The sequence below is a fragment of the Anas platyrhynchos genome, chromosome 12, assembly GCF_047663525.1.
Source record: "Anas platyrhynchos isolate ZD024472 breed Pekin duck chromosome 12, IASCAAS_PekinDuck_T2T, whole genome shotgun sequence".
In the NCBI taxonomy this organism is placed as follows: domain Eukaryota; kingdom Metazoa; phylum Chordata; class Aves; order Anseriformes; family Anatidae; genus Anas; species Anas platyrhynchos.
This window is the reverse complement of record NC_092598.1, coordinates 5,225,265-5,246,105: the sequence shown is the minus strand read 5'-3', so window position 1 is coordinate 5,246,105 and position 20,841 is coordinate 5,225,265. Positions and strand designations below refer to the sequence as shown.

General features: G+C 38.2%; 1 protein-coding gene across 2 annotated transcripts; it reads right to left on the bottom strand.

Moving 5' to 3' along the window:
* Positions 1-7,408: 7,408 nt before the first annotated feature.
* CMC2 (C-X9-C motif containing 2) lies at positions 7,409-20,768 on the bottom strand. Of its 2 annotated transcripts, none has more exons than XM_027466777.3 (4): positions 20,638-20,768; positions 14,125-14,244; positions 10,274-10,345; positions 7,409-8,773 (listed from the first exon to the last, which is right to left on the bottom strand). In XM_027466777.3, exons 2-4 carry the CDS (start codon positions 14,203-14,205, stop codon positions 8,699-8,701), a joined length of 228 nt encoding a protein of 75 aa, XP_027322578.1. In that variant the 5' UTR covers positions 14,206-14,244; positions 20,638-20,768; the 3' UTR covers positions 7,409-8,698. The 2 variants fall into 2 exon arrangements, with proteins under 2 accessions (XP_027322578.1, XP_027322579.1); XM_027466778.3 differs by lacking the exon at positions 20,638-20,768 and adding an exon at positions 16,231-16,326.
* Between the last annotated feature and the right edge of the window lie 73 nt (positions 20,769-20,841).

Sequence of the window (20,841 nt, the reverse complement as noted above, 5' to 3'; positions counted from 1 at the left end):
AAATGTTTCTTAAAAGTTATTTTTGGTTCCTGGTCTCTGGTGATATAGGGTCTAACTAGGAGTTTTTCTGGATTAGCCTTGGCATAACCCGAGCAATATTCCCACTTGCAGCCCACTCTGATGGCAGCAGAACAATGCCCAGTAGCACATCAACATTTCCTTGCAGCTCCTCAAGCTGACAAACGTATGTTGGATCTATTCTTGTTACAGTGGCTGTCTTATCTCCAAGATCATGGTCAGGGCAACGACTGCTTTTGCAAATGCATTTTTTCTCAGGTTGTGTGCTGAGAGCCATCTTTTACCTGCCAAAACACCAGCCTTCAGCTAGACTCTGAGGTTTTTAACACATTTTTACCAATTTCTCTTCCAAACAGTAGCCAGTTTGCTGGCTAACCATGAGATGTTTGTGTGCACGTTCCTCCTTCTCTCCCTCTCACTGGTCTCTTGTTAATACGGTGAGCTGTGTAAGAGTTATACAAAACAAATGTGGAAAGAAGAAAATGACTGGCATGTATCATCCTGTGGAAAATGAAGTTAAAGGACCTTGTTTTCAGTAGTCATGAGGGATTGAAACCAGAAGGAAAAATTTATCTGGATGTTGCAGAGACTGATACATCATTATGATTACAGCTTTTTGTGTTATTTTTTTTTTTTCAAAATAAAATTCCACCGTGTTAAATTTTGAGGATCAATTACGCCAAATTTTGCGTATTGCCTGCCAGCTGCTACTTGCCCTTCCTTGGAGCTGAATCACTTGAATTGATAGCTGTCAGCACAGAGCCCTGCCAGAAAAGCATCCCCAAAAGGACAAAAATAGCTGCAAAAGAATCAAGTGGGGCAGGTATGAGAAAAAGAGCCATGAGGGCTAATGGAGGAGAGATGTTTCATTGAACCGAAAGGGGCCAGGTACTAGCTGAAATTTCAGCAATATAAATAGGACATTATGTAGCTGAACTAAAAATAGGAGTTTTATTTTTACTTAATGTTCCTCACTGCTGGCTGCTGACCTAGGGAAAGAGGACTTAGAATGGAGAATTAAACAATTCCCCACAACCATGCAAATTAAAACTACTAGCCAGGCTCCACTGTCTATTTGCAAACCAAAAAGAACAAAGAACACTTTTTAAAAACAATTTCAAAAGATACCTAATGGAAAGAACTCTGGAATGTTGCTGGGAAAATAATGTAATAGAATACAACACTTCCTGCAGAAAATCAGCTGCAATTTCAAATTCTATCTCCATACTTGCTTATAGCAGACAATCTCTGGTGTATCTAATCTGAGTCCTTCATGCACTTTCTTTGTATCTGTTGTCCTGTGCTGTAAGCGGTCTCTGCCCAACAGGAATAATTTGTTATCATTCCAGTAGCAGGCTTCAAGTCAAGATCAAGGAGTTAAGTTTTCAGGAAAATGCTACGTGAACTGCCACCTGCCAACTGTCTCAGGGCAGCATCTTGTGTTCTTCCCCTTCCTAAGGACCAATTTTACATTTAGATTGAGAATCCTAATTTAGCTATGGTAAAACACTAAACAGCCAGCTGCTAAGGTGGCTTTCAAATTTTGTTCCATTAAAAAAAAAATGTATATATATACATACATATATATATATATATATATATAAAATAAGACTAGCAAATGCATAAAACACCAAATTTGGATTCCATTTCAAGCCCATAAATCTCATCCTCAGGAGGAGAAAGACTTGAAACCATGGTTTTGGTTCTGCTTACAAAGATAAGGGGAAGCTGTAAAATAAAAACAGATCTGAATCTGAAGTTAAGTTCACAGATGTTTAAGTCCATGTCATTGTTTTAGACCCATCACTCGCTAAAATCTTGGAGTCCTGATGGACTTGAGGTTTCCCTAGGCTATTTTTATCTGTATCTGCTAGATGCTGTCTCTCTGTAATATACCACAGACCCCAAGGGGCTATGTAGAAGCATTTATTCATCACCACTTTGATAGGAAGCTGAAAAGAAGATGATAACAATGTGATTTAACTTTGGACAGTGGGCTATAATTACTTACAGGAGTTTATGGCAACATCAAAAATAAGTTGCATTACTTGTCATCGCTGGTCAAGTCAAAATACTGGTTTTTTTATAATAAATTGTTATTGGTTTAGGAAAATACTGAAATGGTTAAATTTGCCATTTCCTTTCTTTCACTCTTGTACTTATTTTTATATATTTATGCATAAACATAGCCATAAATATGCTTACACACACAACCCAACTTCAAATGTAGCTTTGGACCACTGCTACTAATTTCAATAAACCTACACTGCTGCCTTTAATTCTTCCTCTTCTCCCTTCCTAATAACTCACATAAAACCAGCATTGCTATGTAGTCTCTGGAACCCTCTTGGCTACAAACAGACGGCAACACAACAACCAAGGAAAGGACACAGCAGGGACCAAGGTTTATATGACCTACACTTGCCAGGCACGACTTACATCACTGAGCACCATTTTTGGTGTTAGGGCTTAAGGAAACTTCAGCTGAAAAGCACAGCAACATGCTAAAACTGCCCCCTGTTGATCTACAGCCACAAACAATGCCAGCCCCACCAAGCCATAAATAAAAGTAAAATAAAGACCCTCCCCAAGTTCTTCCCCAGATATTCAACCCACTGCAAATGAGATATTTTCATAGCTGAGGCTCCCCGTCTGCTACTCTTCTTAGTGCGAATTCTCACGTCACTTGCAGGTATGGACTCTCCTGTTTCCCAGTACAACGTGCAATGCACAACTCCTCTATGCAGTATCTTTTAACATGTGGTAAGACCCCAAAAGCAGACGCAGCATTAGAACACCTCCAGTGAGTACTGGCCATGTAAGTGTTTCCACTTGAATGCTTTGCTCTTGGTGGAGCTGGGAAATGATTTAAGAGTTTCCATTTGGAATACCAAGAAGCTCCACAGGAGAGTTGGAGGTTTCTTTCTGTTGTTGGCCATCCTGCAGAACAGAACCCACAGCAACACAGCAGCATCACAGTTAGGGCAAAGTTAAAATATGAGAACCCTCTTACCATGAAAATGTCTTGGATCTGAAAACCCATCCTCCAAGGGCGCTTCCTGCTAGCTGTGTGATGGCGAACAGCAGCCAGGTTCAGGACCGTTTGCTGTTGCATCCCACGCACTTGTATACTCCCCTAAATGAAGACACTTTGGACCAATTACAAAAAATCTGTTATTCCATTTGGAATTACTAATTTGGGTATTTGATTTTTGATTTGTTTCACTCTGAGGTGTTTTGGAAGCACTAACGGGGTGAAGTTTAAATTAAATTGGGACCATCCGCATCCCAAAGACAACTATTCAGGAGCACGCATTTAACATTGGATGTGATTACATGGGCTGCTTGGAACCACTGCTGCCTAACCCCACTTACACCTGACGTACTGTAAATGTTCATTACTAGCAACGTGTGAATATGAAGCAAACCAAAATACAGCAAAATAGCCTACACAGATATTTAGCTGTGAAAGCTGCAGAAAAATAAGACAATTAAAAGGTAGAATCTTCACACAAACAGCTCTGCTGGATAACTTCATGAATCACACTTAAAGTCTTTGGTGCTATTCGATAAAACATTGTAGTACTACAGTACACAAAGCGAGTGACAAACTAACAGCTAGGCCGCGATGCTATCCAAAATGAATCACGAATAAAATAAACGGCAGCACTGCCAGCTGTCTTTGAGAACAACCTTACGCTTCTGGTTGCTTTCAGAGCCGGGCGTGTCAGCCACTTCAAATACCTGGCGGAACTTTGGAAAAGAGGAGCACCTGCACCAGGCACCTCGGTGCTCTTTCCAAAATGTCTGTTATAGCTCTAACTACAAATCTGAGGGTTGGGAGGGGGCAAGGTGTAGTCTTCTAAAGCTACCAAACCAACCAGTGAGGATTATTTACATGACTGGCGTGGTTCTCAGCGCTGTGCCAGGGCCCTGTGCAACACTGAAAACAACAAAGACCAACCAAGGCTGCTTATTTCAACAGTGATGTTCTGGGAGAAACGTAATTTAAAAAAAAAAAAAGTACTCTGAGAACTTGGGTGACCCCATGGTGGGCAAACCTCAATGTGGAGGACTGGGTGGCTTATCTAGGTTCCTCTAACAGTAATATAACTTAGTCACATCTCTATTCTTTAAGATTTGACACTTTTGCCCAAGCCAAAACAAATCATCAGATTCTAGATGGCTGAGTGCTGCTCTGGGGATAAGTTTTATAAATCCATTGGTGAGATCTTTTACAGGTAATGAATCCCCCAAAAGATCCTCCTGCATGCTTTTGTTTGGAAAAAAAAAAAAACACAGACACAAAAAGGTCCCATTGGTTGACATGACAGATCCATATTGAAATTCCCAGGCTCTGAAATGTCACCAATAGACCAAAGGAATAAAGCATGAGAGTTCCCAAGAACCATTTTTAGGCTAAAAATAATGTGATTTTAGTAATCACTTAGAAGTTTTTCTTAGTAGACCTTAATTTCCACAAGCAAGCTGTGCTGCTTAGCAAGTATGGCTACCACAGAGCACCGTTAGACCAAACGCCTGTTTATCCTGAGTGACACAAACACCTCCAGCAAAGATGTTTCCTCCTACTTGCATCAGGCAAAGTAGAATTCACATCAGTGAATTACAAGTGCAAGTTTCTATAAAATCAGCAGAAGTTGTCATGGGACGATTAAGATTTGCCGTGGTATTTCACTCCAGTGAAAGTTAGTAACATTGAATGTGTAACGTAAATCTACACTCCTAAAATCCATTGCTTTGTCCAAGCAGAGAATCCCTTTGCTTAAGCATAAGTATTCATAATTAATTTTCAATTAAATTGTTAGATTCTGAAATACTTTTCACGTTGTTTACATCATTTTAGGTATCATACCGTGTTTTCATTTATATCAAACAAATTTTACATTAGATGTCACACAATCTTTTAAAACATGGGCGTTGCCAGCACTAGGAAACCCCTGACTGTTTAAGTCACCATTCATGGGTAAAGCTTTAGCAAAGCGTATAAATAACATTAAAAATACTCATTGCAATGATTCAGAATATACATAATTCTAACTTTTCAGCTGCATACTTCAGTTTTATAGTTACTCATACTAATCATTCCTGTGCAGTGGGTATCAAGACTACATTTCCTACAGGACTTTGAGTACACCCTCATTTTCAGGAAGTTATGCATAGCTATAAAATTCACTATCAACTTATCACTGTTTGTGAGCAATTACCCTAACTGCTTGACTAGCCAATGGATCAGTTGGGAAAACGACAAGGGCTGGAACACTGGCAGGACTACAGTCCTCACCCAAACTATAAAAATGGTCAGCTCAACTCAATCTAGGTTTTCCTGCAACATCTATAAACTTCAGATAGCCTTTATCTGCAACAAGTGGCTCTGCCATAATTACCTGAGGGTGTTGCCAACCAGAGTGAAACAGGGAAAAGACAAACACCATATTCATAATATATTAACATGCACGTAATGCTGCAGCTTAACAGTAAAACCAGGTTCAAATCCTGTTGTATGTACAGGATATTTGAATATCCTGTCCTTTATACAAGAACCATGTGGGTATGGCACATTTTGGCCCTTCAGTTCAAAAATCTCGAAGTCCAAAAAACTAGGCAAAAAGGACGGAGGTCATACATGGGATGAGGTTTAAAACAGTATAATCACCTACATGAAAGCCAATATTACAGCTTACCAACTTAATTACTGAATTAGCTACAGGAAAGCACGGATCAAAGCTAAATTGGATGAACAGTGATGTACCAAATTCTTAGCTCCGTATCAGCACAGATCTCATGAACACATGTACAAGAGGTGCTGCTTATGCTCTGGCATTGTTTGTGGGGCAAAACAAGTTGTGCTGCACCAGGGCAGTCACTGCAGATGGTGTCCTAAGTTCATTTACAGCAAGCTGGCCGCTGAGCACTCACTGGAATATAACTCGCATTAATTTCCCCTCACAGTCAACTAATGTTTTAAACTATTCCCAGTAGAAATGATCACCAGTACAGTGCTCTTTGCAGGCAGTTTAACACCAGAGCAGGAACCAGCCCTGCTGCACGTACATTGTGCTGGTGCTGGTGAGCACACTTTAGTTCTGCTGAAAGAAAAGATGCCAGCATTTGATTTCCCAGCAAGACAAAGTCCACCCAGTTTGCGGAATTGACACACCAGTGCAATAGCATACTCTAGAAAACATCTTTACCACTTTGCTGCTAGTGTCCTCTTTTACGGCTTCACACTAGCTTATTTTCTGGAGGAGTTGGAAACAAAGGTGAGAAATAGAGCAGCAGATTTTTACCGCTGGTAGCACAGTTACCAGGTGTCTCTGGTAGAACTGAAAGGATTTTACTGGGTAGTGCTATCACTGTCTTGCTCTGTACTCCTCCCATCCTTGAATTCTGCAGACTTGTGCTGGCTCTTGTATCTGAAAACCTCCCTGCTCTGGCCAGGTCCGTATCATAGCTGCTGTTTGCCTTTTCTGCTTTTATTTCCCCATTCTGCATTTTCCTACATTAAGTGCCAAAGAGCTTCTTACATGACGCAACAGAAAGCTCCATCAAATTTCTTTTCTTCTCTCTTAAAGTTACTCTTTCAGAAAGCACAGGGAGAAAACATCTCTATGGCACAACAGACATCACAAGTTGGCTTCAAAGTCCTTACAAATAAGGTTTATTTCACCTGACATGTCCCCTAATCACTACTCAGTTCACTTCAAGAAGCAAATAAAAACAACCACATTTACCATTTCACCCTTACAAATTATCTGCTGGAGAAGGAGGATAAGTATTACTACACTAGTACTTCTCAGCCTCCTGTTCAACTTCGCAATATAAGCCCCCTCAAAGAAAGGCAGAAAACCACAGGAGTGTGGGGTGGTCTCAAATCACACTATTCACACAGAATTAGCAAAGAAAACCAGAAAGATGAATGCGATCAGACTTTCATTAAACAAAGCTTCTCTCTAAAATATATTTGTTAAGTGTAGTTTAAAGTATCGACATAAATTGTGCAAGAAACCTGGGCTTTCATTTGTTAAGCAGCCTGATCTTTGGCAATATGATTGTGACTAATGAGCTACGTTATGTGGTTTACATTATTATTTTATTGCTATTTAGTGAAAGATTTGGACTCACAGAAGCTGATGAAAAAAGAAAGCTTCAGTGCTTTTGCACTCAGAACCAGCTTCTCAACCTAATCTTTAGGACAATTCCCTATTTATTTATAAATTACAGGCAACACCAAATCCAATTTAAGAATTTGCCTGAAGCAGATTTTTGTCATCACAAATGGAAGAAGGATCAAAGATTCAGCGTTCCCAGTTTGGGAGCTTCACCATGAAGTCTTCAAGAGCATTCTTAGAACACCAACAAAAAGACTACGTCACTTCCAACCACTCGAGTTTAATTCACATAATGCACATGAACTTGTTCTAACAGAGAGCACATCAAAACACACAGCAGTAGTTGTTTCTGTTTTACTTGGAACTCTCACTCACTTTCTACAAGGATACATTTGTGGTCAAGTTTTTACCAATTTAACCAGATCCATCCAGGTATTGAAAAATAAGTAAAATTCTTCTAATGAATCTTTCAAAGTAGAACACAAAATATAGCTTTGTTCCAAAAAAAATAGATGCACGAATAACTCTGTGTATCAACAACAGTTCTTATAACAAACTGTAGAACTCATTGGAGAACAGGCACTCTTTCTTCAAAGGGGTTCAAGACACTTATATTTAGCTCAATAAAACTGATTTTTTTACAAGTTTTTTTTTTTTTTCTTTGCTAGGTGAAAGAAGTGTCATTTAAAATTAATGAGACACCCAGAAAAGCAGCTCTATGACTGCAGTGGCTGAGGTTGGAAGGGACCTCTGAAGATAATCTAGCCCAACCCTCCTGCCAAGCAGGATCACCTAGTGCACACTGCATAGAACTTGACTTCCCCTTTAGTACCAGCATATGTGGAAGAACAACATAGCTTGTATTTTTGGCAGCATTCCTCTTCAAAATTGCTCAGCATACACTCAGCATAAAATCAAGGCAAGGCTCTGTAAACCCTTGAAAAATGTTCGTTCTGAGTTTCTAAACACTTTTTAATGTTCTCAACAGAAGATGGTCACTTCATGATTTGGGTTCCAATAAAAACACCAGAACTCCAATTACTGCTTGATAGGCCACTCCCAATGTCAAGTCATGTCCCTTTAAAATTTATTTGTAATAATTCATTTAAGCAGTGTTATCACAACATCCCAAAGAGTGAATGAAAAGTCATTCAGTGTTTTGTAGGAAAAAAAATGAAAGAAACTCCTAAACATGAAAGAATAAACGCAACTCAACACGAGGCTGGGAATACAGCAGCTCTGAATGCGTAATACTCTACACACTGACTCATCATTACTTACCAGCTGTAACAAAATTACACCAGAACAAAGAACTGCCACAATATTTTTCTTTTTGAGGTCAAAAATTAAGCTATGGGTGATCATTTATTATTTTCACTTTTTTCCACATTCAGTTTGACTTTGTAGGAATAAGTATGTTTTAAGTACATTTATTTTTCCATCATGTCACAAACAATAGGTTGAATTGAACAGTGGTGATCTGAAAGATATTCTGTCAGCTTTCATGCAAGTGTCACTATCAAGATGCAGCTGTCCAGCTACAGTGCAGCTCACTTCTCAGAGTTTTTATGAGCATTAATTATTCTCCGTCGCGTCTCCTGGTTCTTGATCCTGTTTGCTTCATACTGGAAGAAAGATAAGGTAAATAATAGATCAGCTATTATCGTTAAACAGATAAGTCAAATTTAAAAGTGTAGACTTATTACTCATGAACAGAAACAGTATCTTTGATATATTAGAAATGCAGTTCATATTAATATCTATGTATTAGTTTATTTTTACTTTGAAATTAACATTTGATTAAAAAACTTATTTCTAAGTTAAAGTTTATTAAGCTAAATAGTATTAGAACATTCTAATAAAGAAGACTCAGTTAATCTTATGGAGGAAGTTAATTACATACCCATCTTAAGTATGACTGCTACACTTCCCATATGAACTAGGAAAAAGGTTGCATTGGTGCTGTTCTAAAGCACTGGTCAGGCTTTTGCTTTTAAAAGATATGAACTGATGCAAGTGTCTGCCTTCTGAAAAATGAATTTGTTGTCAGACTATTTTTTTAGTCTATTTTTTCCACTAACTTTTTTTTTTAAATGGAATGAGAACAATGGATCTTCAGAAATTTCATTTGTAGCTATTCTATGCTTGTGAACAACCTTTCAGGTTCTTTATAATAATACCATACTAATGTATATTTTAAGAAGGCAGACAAACATAGCCTTCAAGAAGGCTTTTTAATATAATGGTTTCAATGGAAGAAAAAAAACATAAGGTCACAAGGAAAGAAACGGTGTTTTTCAAATCCATGCTACAGTTTTTACAGGGTAAAAAAATGGTATTTGGCAGAAGTATAGATGAAATTAATTCCCACAGACCAATTGAGGGGGGAGCAGTAAGAGAGGGGCCCAAGCTGTTCTGGTTAGAAGGAACCTCTGAAGTGTCAGTTTCTATTTGCAGTATTTTCTTGTTTAAAATTGTGTATTTGGTTATTTTTGGATCTCCAAAAATAGTCCATGCCATTTGTTAAAGCCAGATACCCACCCAAACTGCACAACGTGTAATGATGCATCTGAGACCCACCCAAGCTGCACTACATGTTAATGATGTATCTGAGACGTCCACCCAGTTTCACAAAATACAAGAAGTGATTATTGCACAAAGTTTTGTGCAAGAAACAATCATTCTGAACTGTACTCTGCAATTATTTCAAGATTTTTAATCTGACAAGAAAACCACTGAAATAGTAAAACATGCAAGGAAAACTCATCAGCACGTATATTTATATCTTCACAGGAAAATACTGACTCTAACAGCATCCTCTGTGATCCCAATTGTTACTTCCAGTGTCTAATCTTGCTAAAAGTAGCAAGCAAAGAGAGAGTTGCATCTCCTAACTCACATTGATCTTAACACCATTTTGGGGCTTGTTCATGCAGTATTTTTTTTTAGGTAAATTTGTCAGGTCAAAGTATAATTGAGGTTTCAAGAGCTCACTCCAGAATGTGCTTACATATTGAGGCCTCTTTATTGCTCTGTACTACTTAGTAAAACACAATTTCTATTGCATGGACTTTTAATTTTCTTGTATTAAATATTTAGCTTTTATTAACTTGTTTATTTCTTACCTCTTTCTTTAGGCACTTCCGCATCTCACGGTCAATATCATTGCAATGGCCAAAAAATTTCAAAATGTTGTGCTAATAAGTTAGAGAGAAGAAAAAAAAAATACAATTCAAAGGTTTCTTCCTCTGAAGCTCTAAACTTCTTAAAAGTCACTTGGGTTTTGCAACATATCCTGGCTGTCTTTTCCACCTCTCTTTTCCTGAAAAATGATGCTCTGTGATTTTTTTTTTTACTGAGTAGCCAAATGTTTGTTACTTCTAAACATCATTTGAAGCATCCCTATCTTGCTGAAAGTTTAAGGTACTCACCATGTTGTGTTATCAGACTGAAATGTGATACCTACACTGGAGCCATTAAATCTAAATGTAGAGCATACATTTTATTGATCTAGGAATCAGTCTTACAATTAGCACTGGCTTCATTAACATACAGAAACTTTGCGTTCTGAACTCATTTGTGATTTAGAAAGACTTAGGAAGATCTCCAGGCATCCCAGAGGCAAAGAACTCAGTGTTTCATTATCCCTACTATGTGAAGAATGTGTTGTGGGTCCAAAAGATGCAGCCACTAAACTTAAGTGACTGAAACATTAAAAGTAGTATAAAAACAGGATGGTTAATGTTTCCCCAAATATCAAAGTTGAAAAGGATGCATTTATCATCTTTATGACACAGCTCAACTATAGGCCTTGAGCATACTTAAGCGTTACCTAGTTTTCATTAGGGAAACTGATGCACATTTCTGCAGCTGATGAGAGGCTAGATGGATTTATAGAAACACGCCGAACACTATTAAGAGTTCAAATAGTGGGCAAAGATAGATGTCAGCCAATAGAACATGACTGAATTTAGGAGTGGGTTAATAAAGTTTATGACAGACACTTAACTATGGCAGTGCTATAATTAGCTTGTTTATACCTCTCTGCTTTATAAAGGGCATCAGATGACACCAAAGCAGTTGCATGTGATAAATGGTCACTTTACTTCAAGCTGATCTTGCTTTTAAAACATTTATATTTTATCCAATGTAGATTTAATATTTTATTCTATTCTCACACCAGTATGCCTAATTTCAAGGTGAGCACTCCACATTTCAATTCCACTCTTACTAGTACACACACCGAGTGGAATCTACATTTATTTAGGCAGACTCCTAAACTGTCAACTCATTTTGCCTCAGATTATGGGGGGGGGGGGGGGGGTGGGGAAATTGTTTTTTCCAAAATAGTTATTACTCCCATTACAGCGATATGAGTGCAAGACAATATGCATTTCTTTCAGCTGCCATCTATAAAAATAAGTCTTTTTAAGGCACACATTTGGCATAAGAGCAGAGTTGTTAAAAAAAAAATAATCAAAATAATGACATTGAATAGGAATGCCATTAACCTCTTCCCACTAGATCTAAGACTTGATATAATGGGGAGGTCCTAGATTAGGAATAAAATAAATCAAACTGACTTTTGTGAAAATGCAAATACAGTACATACAATTCCCGATAAGGCTTTTCACCCCTCAGGAACATTAATTTAAATTATATATGAAGGATCTTCATATATAATGAATGCTGAAGGCCATTTCAGCATTTTGACAAAACAGCAGGTAGTCACTGATAACTATAATTAAGATCACAGACTCTTCAGATTTCAGTGACTTCAATTTCAAAACACTATTTCAGTACATTTCCTTTCAATTTAAAACAAAAACTTATTGCTTCCTTTTAAATGGATGTGAAAGAAGCCATCTTCACTCTTCCTGTTTTGAGAGCCCTAGCACAAGTATGTTCTCATAGACAAGAACAAGACTGACAAAAGCAATTCCTCTTCATGTAAAAAGATGAGCTTCAAACCAAAACAAGAGAATATAATCGTGTGCATGACTGTATTATTGCTGTTCTTAATACCTTGCTAAGACAAATTGGCCACAGAATCCTTTGAATCACTTGCTGCCATTGAATTGAAGTACAACTTTCAGTTCCAGCTCTCTATTAAACCCAAGGTAGTCTAATAAGCTACATTATTTAAAATATATATATATATTAACACTCATTTTTTTTAAAAAAAAGTCAGCCATTACTTTCAAATAGTAAATGAGTATTTGTAGATTCAGGTCAATGCATAGGAAGCCCAGCTATGTATGTACCAAAAAGCAGGACAAATCTGAGTGTAGTTTCTTTCCTGATTGGCTGTTTTCACAATTATGAAAATTCAAGACATTTTAATTATATATTGCCTATCAGTTTTATTGTCCTCTTAACTGAGGGTGGCAGTCGTTCAAATTGGCAATCTTTTTGATACCATAATAGTTTATGTACAAAGAGTCTTCTAGTTTAATTCTAGCTACTAAGCACCTGTACAACATTAATGTTGCTTAAAAAAAAAATCAACTAAGAAAAAATTAATAAAAATAAAGTGGCTACAATCTCTCAAGCTGCCTAAAACAACATTTTAGGAAGACAAACTATAGAACTCAAGAAAAACAAACCTTACACTTAATACATCTTTTGACTTTAAAGTCTGGAGATGTTCTACCCAAGAACTCTATCTTAGGTTTAAAATATCTACACAGAGCATAAGAACAGAAAGACAATTGTGTAAGAAATGTCATGTATGAGATGTCATTAACAGATTCAAGGTTGCTTATACCTCAAAATATTGCAGTAACAAAAAATAAGCAAAATAAAATTGCTGAACAAACCCAGTACAGTATATTCACTAAAACTGAATTTTGCCATTAGAAGTCTGTTCTCTGTACTGTCATAATGTAGAAATCAAAAAACAATCAGGTACTACTACAGTTTTTTCTACATTAGTTTAGCTACTTTAAAATCAGATCTTCAAAAATGTTATCCCTCTTTCACCCAAATTTTTTCACTCGTATTTCATGTATTGTCAGCCTTGTTTTTCTTTCTGTAATGACTTTGGGAAAGATAAATTTAGAATTTTGATCAAAACAGTTAACCACATTATCAAAAAATCAAACATATCTGAACATGGAGGTGAAAATACTGTAGATTGCATGTGACCTCATAAGCCATTGTACATTGTCTTCGTATCCAACATTTAAATATACTTTTGTACACATGGAAACTAAAATTAGACTAACTTTTCATGTACGATTACATAAATATATCTGCACAGAACATCTATTTATAGTAACTCAGAGAACTGGGTATTATAAATAATAATGCAACAATGCTGCAGATAGCTTTCATTGCAGGGGCCGACTTCTACATCTGAAGTTTACTACTGATCAAATTTTTTAAATGGCTGCTAAATGAGAGAGAGGAAGTTTTCATCTTGAACCAGTGACGAAGCTGCAGTTGCCTCAAGACAACTTGGTATTTTACATCCTAGTAGGTGCCCACTAAGGAGGGAAGTACCCATTCACATTTAGCTTTCCAAGCATTGAACGTAAGGCATGCTGCACGCCCTGATCCCCGTCGACACATCTGCTTATAAATAGACTAACGCATCTGGCCTGCGGACAGCTGGAATACAGAAATGCTGCAAGCATACAAAAAGACAGCATTTGAAGTTGCCTATTTTGAGAGAGAAACACACACGCACAGAGTACGAAAAGGCACAGAAATTATTTAAATTTTTTAGATAGGTCCACAGTTGTCAAGCACTAGCACAGAAAATTTAAAGTTTTCTTTTATTTCCTTAGGACATCACAGCCAAAGTTTTACACACAGTTGTCAGATACCTCTTCAGTGAAAGTATACTAGTTACGTTTCCTGGTTGATCTGCCTAAAGGAGGTTTTTTCTCTCTATGATCATGACACCCCCACTAATTTATCTGAGGCTCGTTTCCCATCCCACCCACCCTTTTCTCTGCTCAGAACTCCTTACCTCCTTGTGACATTTCTTGAGCAGACTGATAATTAGGTTACATTCTTCAGTGTGCAGATGAGGAGACAGGTCTGGATGCATCTTAGGTAGCAATGATGTTAGTAGTTCAAGGCCAAGAATCTGAGAAGATAATATTAAAATATATACATTAAAAGTATAAAAAAGTATAAATAAGAGTTCAAGTTGACCACTTAAGAAATTATCACATATTATACAAAAAAATAAAAAATGCTGCTTAACATGCAAAGTTCATATTATACAGGTAAAGCAAGTAAAACCAGCACACGCCTTTTGTTTATCTGCAGAGCCCAAATATTAAAGTTTAACTGAGAGTTTATATTCTTTGTGATCAAAAGAGGTGAAAGCAGTATTTCAGATGTGGCCTCAAGAATGCCAAGAAGAAGGGAATAGTAACTACCCTTGATCTGCTAGGTACACATAATAATGCAGCCCAATATGCTGTTAGCTTTTATTGCCGCAAGGGTGCACTGCTAAATCATGTTTAACTTCGTGTCAGCCAGGACCCCCCAGGCCCTCTTCTGCAGGGCTCTGTGAGGCAGGAGCAAATTTGAGATGTATTATTTTTTTAAAATATTACTTTAAAATTATATATATTACGTTTAAAAATATATATATTCCCAGAAGTAATTTTCAAGATCTTTTGTTGCAAGGGATGATAATGTGATACAACAATGGTTAAAATAATGACAACTTTGTTTCAGAAGATCACTGTACCAGGGAGGGAAGTAAAAATGCCCAGTTGTACTAGGACAAGTAGACATCTTCACAAAATTCTCCTTATATTAACCATACTGCCCCTGAGTTAAATAGATCTCTTTTGGCTTGTTTATTTAGTATTTTTTTCATCCTCCCTCCTCCCAAAGAGAGCAGCTTACTAGCTGCAAGCATCAGGCAAATACCACTACACCTTGTACTAAAGCTGTTGTCACTGTCTTAACATTCCAGCTAAACAATCTAAACATGAGTAGTCAAAGGTCAGATTTTACAATTGCAAACTTCCAATGTTCAGCTGCAGTGCTGGCAGCTATGAGCTACTCTTCTATTCCTAGAATACTCAAGTAATAGCTCCTCAAGCCAAATATATCTACACTAATTTACCCAGTATTTCCCATCATGTGTTCTGCTTAACAAGAATTATATTCCCACAAGCAAACAAAATTTTTAAAATCCAAACAAGTTTACAAGGCTCTGGAGACCAACGAGAATACATTCGGCATCATGTCGCAGAGACTTCCAGTCATTTATTTCAAGACTCTCCCCCATGCTATCAGGAAGTCTAACATTACACTACACACACTCCTAGCACATAAGCTGGAAACCACGCAAGTTGCTTAAGCATTCAATTCAATAAATTAACAAATGAGCCTTTAGAAATATGACAGCAGGTGCATGACTGTAACAGCAAAGTGATTAAGAACCCTGCTGTGTTATTGCCACCAGCTTTTGATTGCACACCACAAAGTCAATATGTTTTAAATTTATCAGTAGAATTTTTGAGAGCACCAAAGTTAGCATTCCCTTGAGAGGGTGACCTGCTCGATGTCTGCACATTACTTTAACACACAGGAACCCGGTTGATTATTAAACCTCTTCATCATTCAGCCTCTGACCGCTCTTCCCGAAACTGTCATCTGAGCTGGCTGTTTCAGAAGAAGAAAGCAATGGTAACACTCTAGAGAAACAGGCAGCGTGCACATCACCGCGTGCCAGAAAGTCAAAGGGAGTATTTCAAGTAAAGAATCATTCTTTCTAAACTAACATTGGTAATCACTGCCATGTGCACAACGTTTTCTCAGAAAAGCTATCAATGGCACAAACAGGTAACAATTACCACAATTGTATTTCATCAATTAAAAGCCTTCTAATGACACCTGACTCAAAGGAATCCCCAATGGCACCTCTTGCAGGTCACAAGACCAAGAAGTCACACCAGTTCACACATAGGTCAATGCTCCTTACATTAATTTTCATATAACATTCAAATATTAAAATATTTCTAGTTGTTACCAGATACAGCATGAAGTTCATGTAGGCTACACGAGATTAAAATAACAAGACATCTTACAGAGGTCATGCAAGGCTTACCTGGAGCCTTCAAGTACTTTTGAAGTTCACAACTGAACAGCGTTATCAGAGCTAAATATTATATTTATGTTCAGGAGTGTCAGGCGAGCCAGCAATCTACAAATGATCACATAAGGCTAAAATATTTTTGCCAGAGGGGAATGACTAAAAGAGAAAGAGTTTCAAGGGTAACAAAAATATGTGTGATAAAAGAGTATGAGCTGCTGGTTTCTTTAGCTGCTTTTTAATAATCCTGTAATGTACAATGAAGACAGCAGGTTGCCATCTTACTAAAATTTAAGTCCACATGGACAGAATTTTATATAGTTGATAGCTCATAAGGACACTAAGTATGAAAAAGTACTAAAAAAATAAGCAGAAAGATTGGGAAAAAGCCATATAAATCACTCTGAGGAAACTATTAACCGAAATGCTGGATAAAGAGTGTCAGCATAAACATGAAATTGCTGTAGAAAAAAATATTAGCAGTAAAGTAGAGGAAAAATATTAGGAAAATACAGCAATTATATTAAGAAGAAAATGGACTGTAGAATGCTAAGCAAACATTAATATCTGAAGCAAATATTTGGAGAGAAGTATTTAGATGAACTTCTACACAAACACATGGACGTATTTCATCGTATCGTGAAAAAGTATTCTGCCCTTCAATGTGTTTTATACGAGATTCTGAATTCTGCAGTTTGTCCTTCCTTGTTAAAAATTACAGTATAAGTTTAGCTAAATGATTTGGTTCAAGTGCCATAAAGAACTAAGAACTATTAGCCTCTGAAGGTGGAAGACACGGATAAAGACAATTGTTTTTGTCAACTTCCTTAACCAGTTTCTAAACCTACACTATCGTTAAGGGGAAAAAAAAAAAAAAAAGGAATTAAAAGCGCAGTTCATCTTGAAGTGAGGAAAATAAAGGATGTTCTAGCTTTATGGTTTCCAATATAAAACAGATTTTTAAAGAATCAAAAGCCTTAACATCTCTGACACCGATACTTAATTTCCAGTGATGACATTTTTTTCTTAGAAAAATAATACCTGGAAGATAATCCACACGTAAGCCATCTTGAGCACTACGTATATCAAATCGCTAAAGACTTCCTAACAGGAACCAACATATAAATTGAGAATTGACACTCTTAATCTTAAAACCTATCTACACACTTCTTCAATACGTCAAATATTTATTTTTAATGCATAGAAAGAATATGCAAGTATTATAGAATTACAGATACCTAGCTAGTAGTCAGGAACCAAAAGGCTGTCCGAGAAGAGGCCAAGAACACTGCATGCACTTCACTCACAAGCCTGTTAAGACAAGATCGAGGATGAAGTGCTTGTTGCTCTCCAGTCGCTGGCTTCTCCTCCTGACCTCCTTATGGGAAATATCTAAACCTGGGGAGAAGGAAGGGGCTTTGTACATTCCCTCTTCTTCCCCAAATGAAGCGTAAGACCAGCACGTCAGGAATCCAGGGAAAAAAGGAATACAGCTCCTTTCTCCTTTTTCCAGAATCTCCTATAAAAGAAGAACCAATCAGGTTCTTCTACCCCAAAGCAGAAAGAAAAGTAGATGAGGTTGCCTTTTTAGGCTCACTGATTAGCTTAATGCTTAATATTTCCATGTTTGGGAGAAATCTATTGAAGTTTCAATTTAGGTAAATGTTTTTCTCAGATTTTTTCCATATTTCATTAGAATGTGTTAAAAGGTTATTTTTTAAACCAAATTTTGCAATTTTTTCCATTTAAAAAGTTGCACATGTAAGTCATTTATTTATTTTTTCCAAGTTTCCAAAGACAATAGTAAAGAAAAAAAAGAAGCAGGAATTCACATAGTGATCAGAAAAAAACGACTATTTAGAGTAAAACACAAATCCTTGTTTGTCAACACTGAAGATGAAAAATTGCAGCTAACTGCATCCTCATTGTTACTCACTAAGATCCTTAACCCGAAGCACTGAGCTTTCTACAGCACCACAGAACGCTTACATTTGCTGCACACACTCAAATAACACCCACAGGGCAGCAGTGCAACTAAGAATATGCTAACAAAGGAGGGAAAGGCAGGCAGACCTACAAACTCCTAGAAAACCACTGTATCCCATGGGTAACATTCATTTTGCACTTTATTTCACTGTCGAAGTTGAGTAAGGCCACACATTTTGGTCTGAAGTTCTCAGTTACACAGTATCGTCCAGTTTGACTTTGGACAAAAATACTTACAACTCACCAGCTGTTTGTTTACTAAAATCATTGCCATTTTTCTGTAAGCTTATGTGAAGTTTCAGCATAAAAAAGGATTCAGCCGCAGACCTAGCCAGTCTAGGTTACCTGGAGATACTAGCCAAATCATTTGACCACAATTTCTGCATTCCTAGTATTATCAGTCTTTGACATTAACTTACGAATGTTTCTGATGATAGCTCAGAGTACTCTAAAAATTCAATGAAGAGAGAAATCACAACTGATTAATAGGAGTTCAAAAACCTGGGAAACTGAACTAAGGACCCTGTTTTCAGCTTTCATTAACAGGGTTAACATCTTCCAGATCAGGATATTCTAGTGTCATTCTATGCTGCTGTTCTTCCATTGCCATTAAGCAGGCTGAGAATGACCCTTAGCTTGCCCACTCTTCCAATAAATTTAATGGTGAATAAACACCTTCACTTTAATAAATAACATTTGGCTGAATCTTATTAAAAAGTAGTCACAATCTCTTAAACTTCAGTCTGTGTTTTCCAATATCACATATTAGAATGGAAGGGGATTAATAATTTAGATATGTGTTTTTGAAGACTTGTAAGCAGCAAGGAAACAGAAGAAGCAGTGTGGGGGAATGATGTCACTTTAAAATTTTCTTTATAGATTCTATTTACTTTCTCTGAGCCTAAAGGATAAGAAAATAGCCTGGCAAATAAGATTCAAATTTGTTTTAATTTTTTCATGACTGCCTTCTGCCCACAGTTCAACATCCTTCCCATTAGAATGACTGCTCACCTGTTACTCTCAGCAGTAAATACCCGTTAAAGCGAGATGGTAGCCAATTTCACACTTAACAAAGCAAGTAAAGAAGGCATTAGTCCTAATGAATGAAGCAAGCTGAACGCTAATTTGAATATTAAGTAATTTCCACAGTTTCATTTCTGACTAAAATAACAGACCAACTAAAGCACAATCAGGCATTTTCTCCTCTTATTGATTACTTAAGGACATATTCATACAACAAGCATCAGTGTAAAGGGACAACTCACAGTATATTTTTATTACAATTTGCAGTAAGTTACACTGTACAATACATCACAAGATATTATTGATGTAATCTCCTTCTATTCCTGCTGCCTTCCTACTATGACGGATCACATTTTACTCTTAGATACTCAAAAGCTACTGATTGCGCTCAGCTTGGCTGCCCTGTATTCATAAACCCCACGTTCTCCCTATCCAAATCCAAATGTCCTTAGAAAAAAGCGACCAAGTGGAGAGTTACAGATCACGTTCCTTGGCAGACTAATGGCAGCACTATCTTGGTACTACAGCTCCAACCATGCAAATGCACATTTTCTTGCAAGAGGCGCATTCATCCATAGTTTTCAGGCATTTCAGTAAACTGGATTGCAAGATTGTGCTATTAACAGACCTATGATATTAGATCTCAGAAGGAAAATAAGACTATTCAGTCAAGAATGACAAGACACAGTGAGTATAAAGTTAAAGTATGCCAAAGATAAGGTGCTGTAGACAAATTCCTGGTTTGTGCAAGCTGCTCTTGTGCTTGTTGCATGCACCAGGCCAGGCTTCACTTTATTGCTATTTCATTTCTTGATCAAACAGGTAAGAAGACCAGAATTTAATAACTAGGAGAATTTCCTTGTCTACTGTACACGTATTTTCCTACTTTTGAGAGAAACAGACACAGAGGACCACGCTCCCATCAGAGCGCAACGCCTCACCCCTCGAGCACCAGGAGCTGCTCAAGGAAGCCGCACAGCACTTGGCAGGAGGCTGCCAGCGTTACACACCTCCGCTGCAAGGAGAACGGCGCTGCTGCCCCCAGTTATCAGAACTTACACAGAGGAGGCCACACCACACACTGCTCTCTGCCCCTAGCTCTCAGCACTCCCAATAGTCTTTAAAGCCCTGTGGGGACACGGGAAGAAGAGCTCGGGGAGCTGTAACGGGCAGTCCCCCGCTCCCTGACAGAACAAGGGGGCTGCGGGGAGCCCTCCTCGAGCCGGGACTGAGGGCGTGAGGCGAGCAGGGGCACCCAGAGGGCGGCCCCAGCACAGGCCAGGATAAGGACAGGGCTCCTCAGGCCAGGCTGCACAAAGACGGCTCCCCTCGAGCCCTCCCTTTAGAGCCCCTCTTTCCCTATAGAGGAGCCTCCCCTCGCAGCCTGTCCCCTCAGGGCCACCCCGCACTTACTCCGCTCCCCAGGGCCGAGCCCCCCAGCACCGCCCCACGGCGCCGCCCCCGCCTCAGTCCCGGCCGGAAGCCGCCTCAGCGCGCCCGGCGGGAAGGGGCCGCGCGCGGAGCGGGGCTCGCTGCCATTGGCCCGCCCGAGCACGGCGCGGCGTCTGATTGGGCGCTTCGAAAGGCGGGCGGCGGTTGGCGGGGCGCGAGGCGGGC

What these genes read in the sequence shown, in the direction of transcription:
- CMC2 (XM_027466777.3), bottom strand. Translation starts at nt 14,205, where the DNA reads ATGCATCCAGACCTGTCTCCTCATCTGCACACTGAAGAATGTAACCTA. An exon ending in TCAAGAAATGTCACAAGGAG is followed by an intron (nt 10,346 to 14,124) that starts GTAAGGAGTTCT and finishes CTAACTTATTAG; the next exon opens with CACAACATTTTGAAATTTTT. An exon ending in GGAAGTGCCTAAAGAAAGAG is followed by an intron (nt 8,774 to 10,273) that starts GTAAGAAATAAA and finishes TCTTTCTTCCAG; the next exon opens with TATGAAGCAAACAGGATCAA.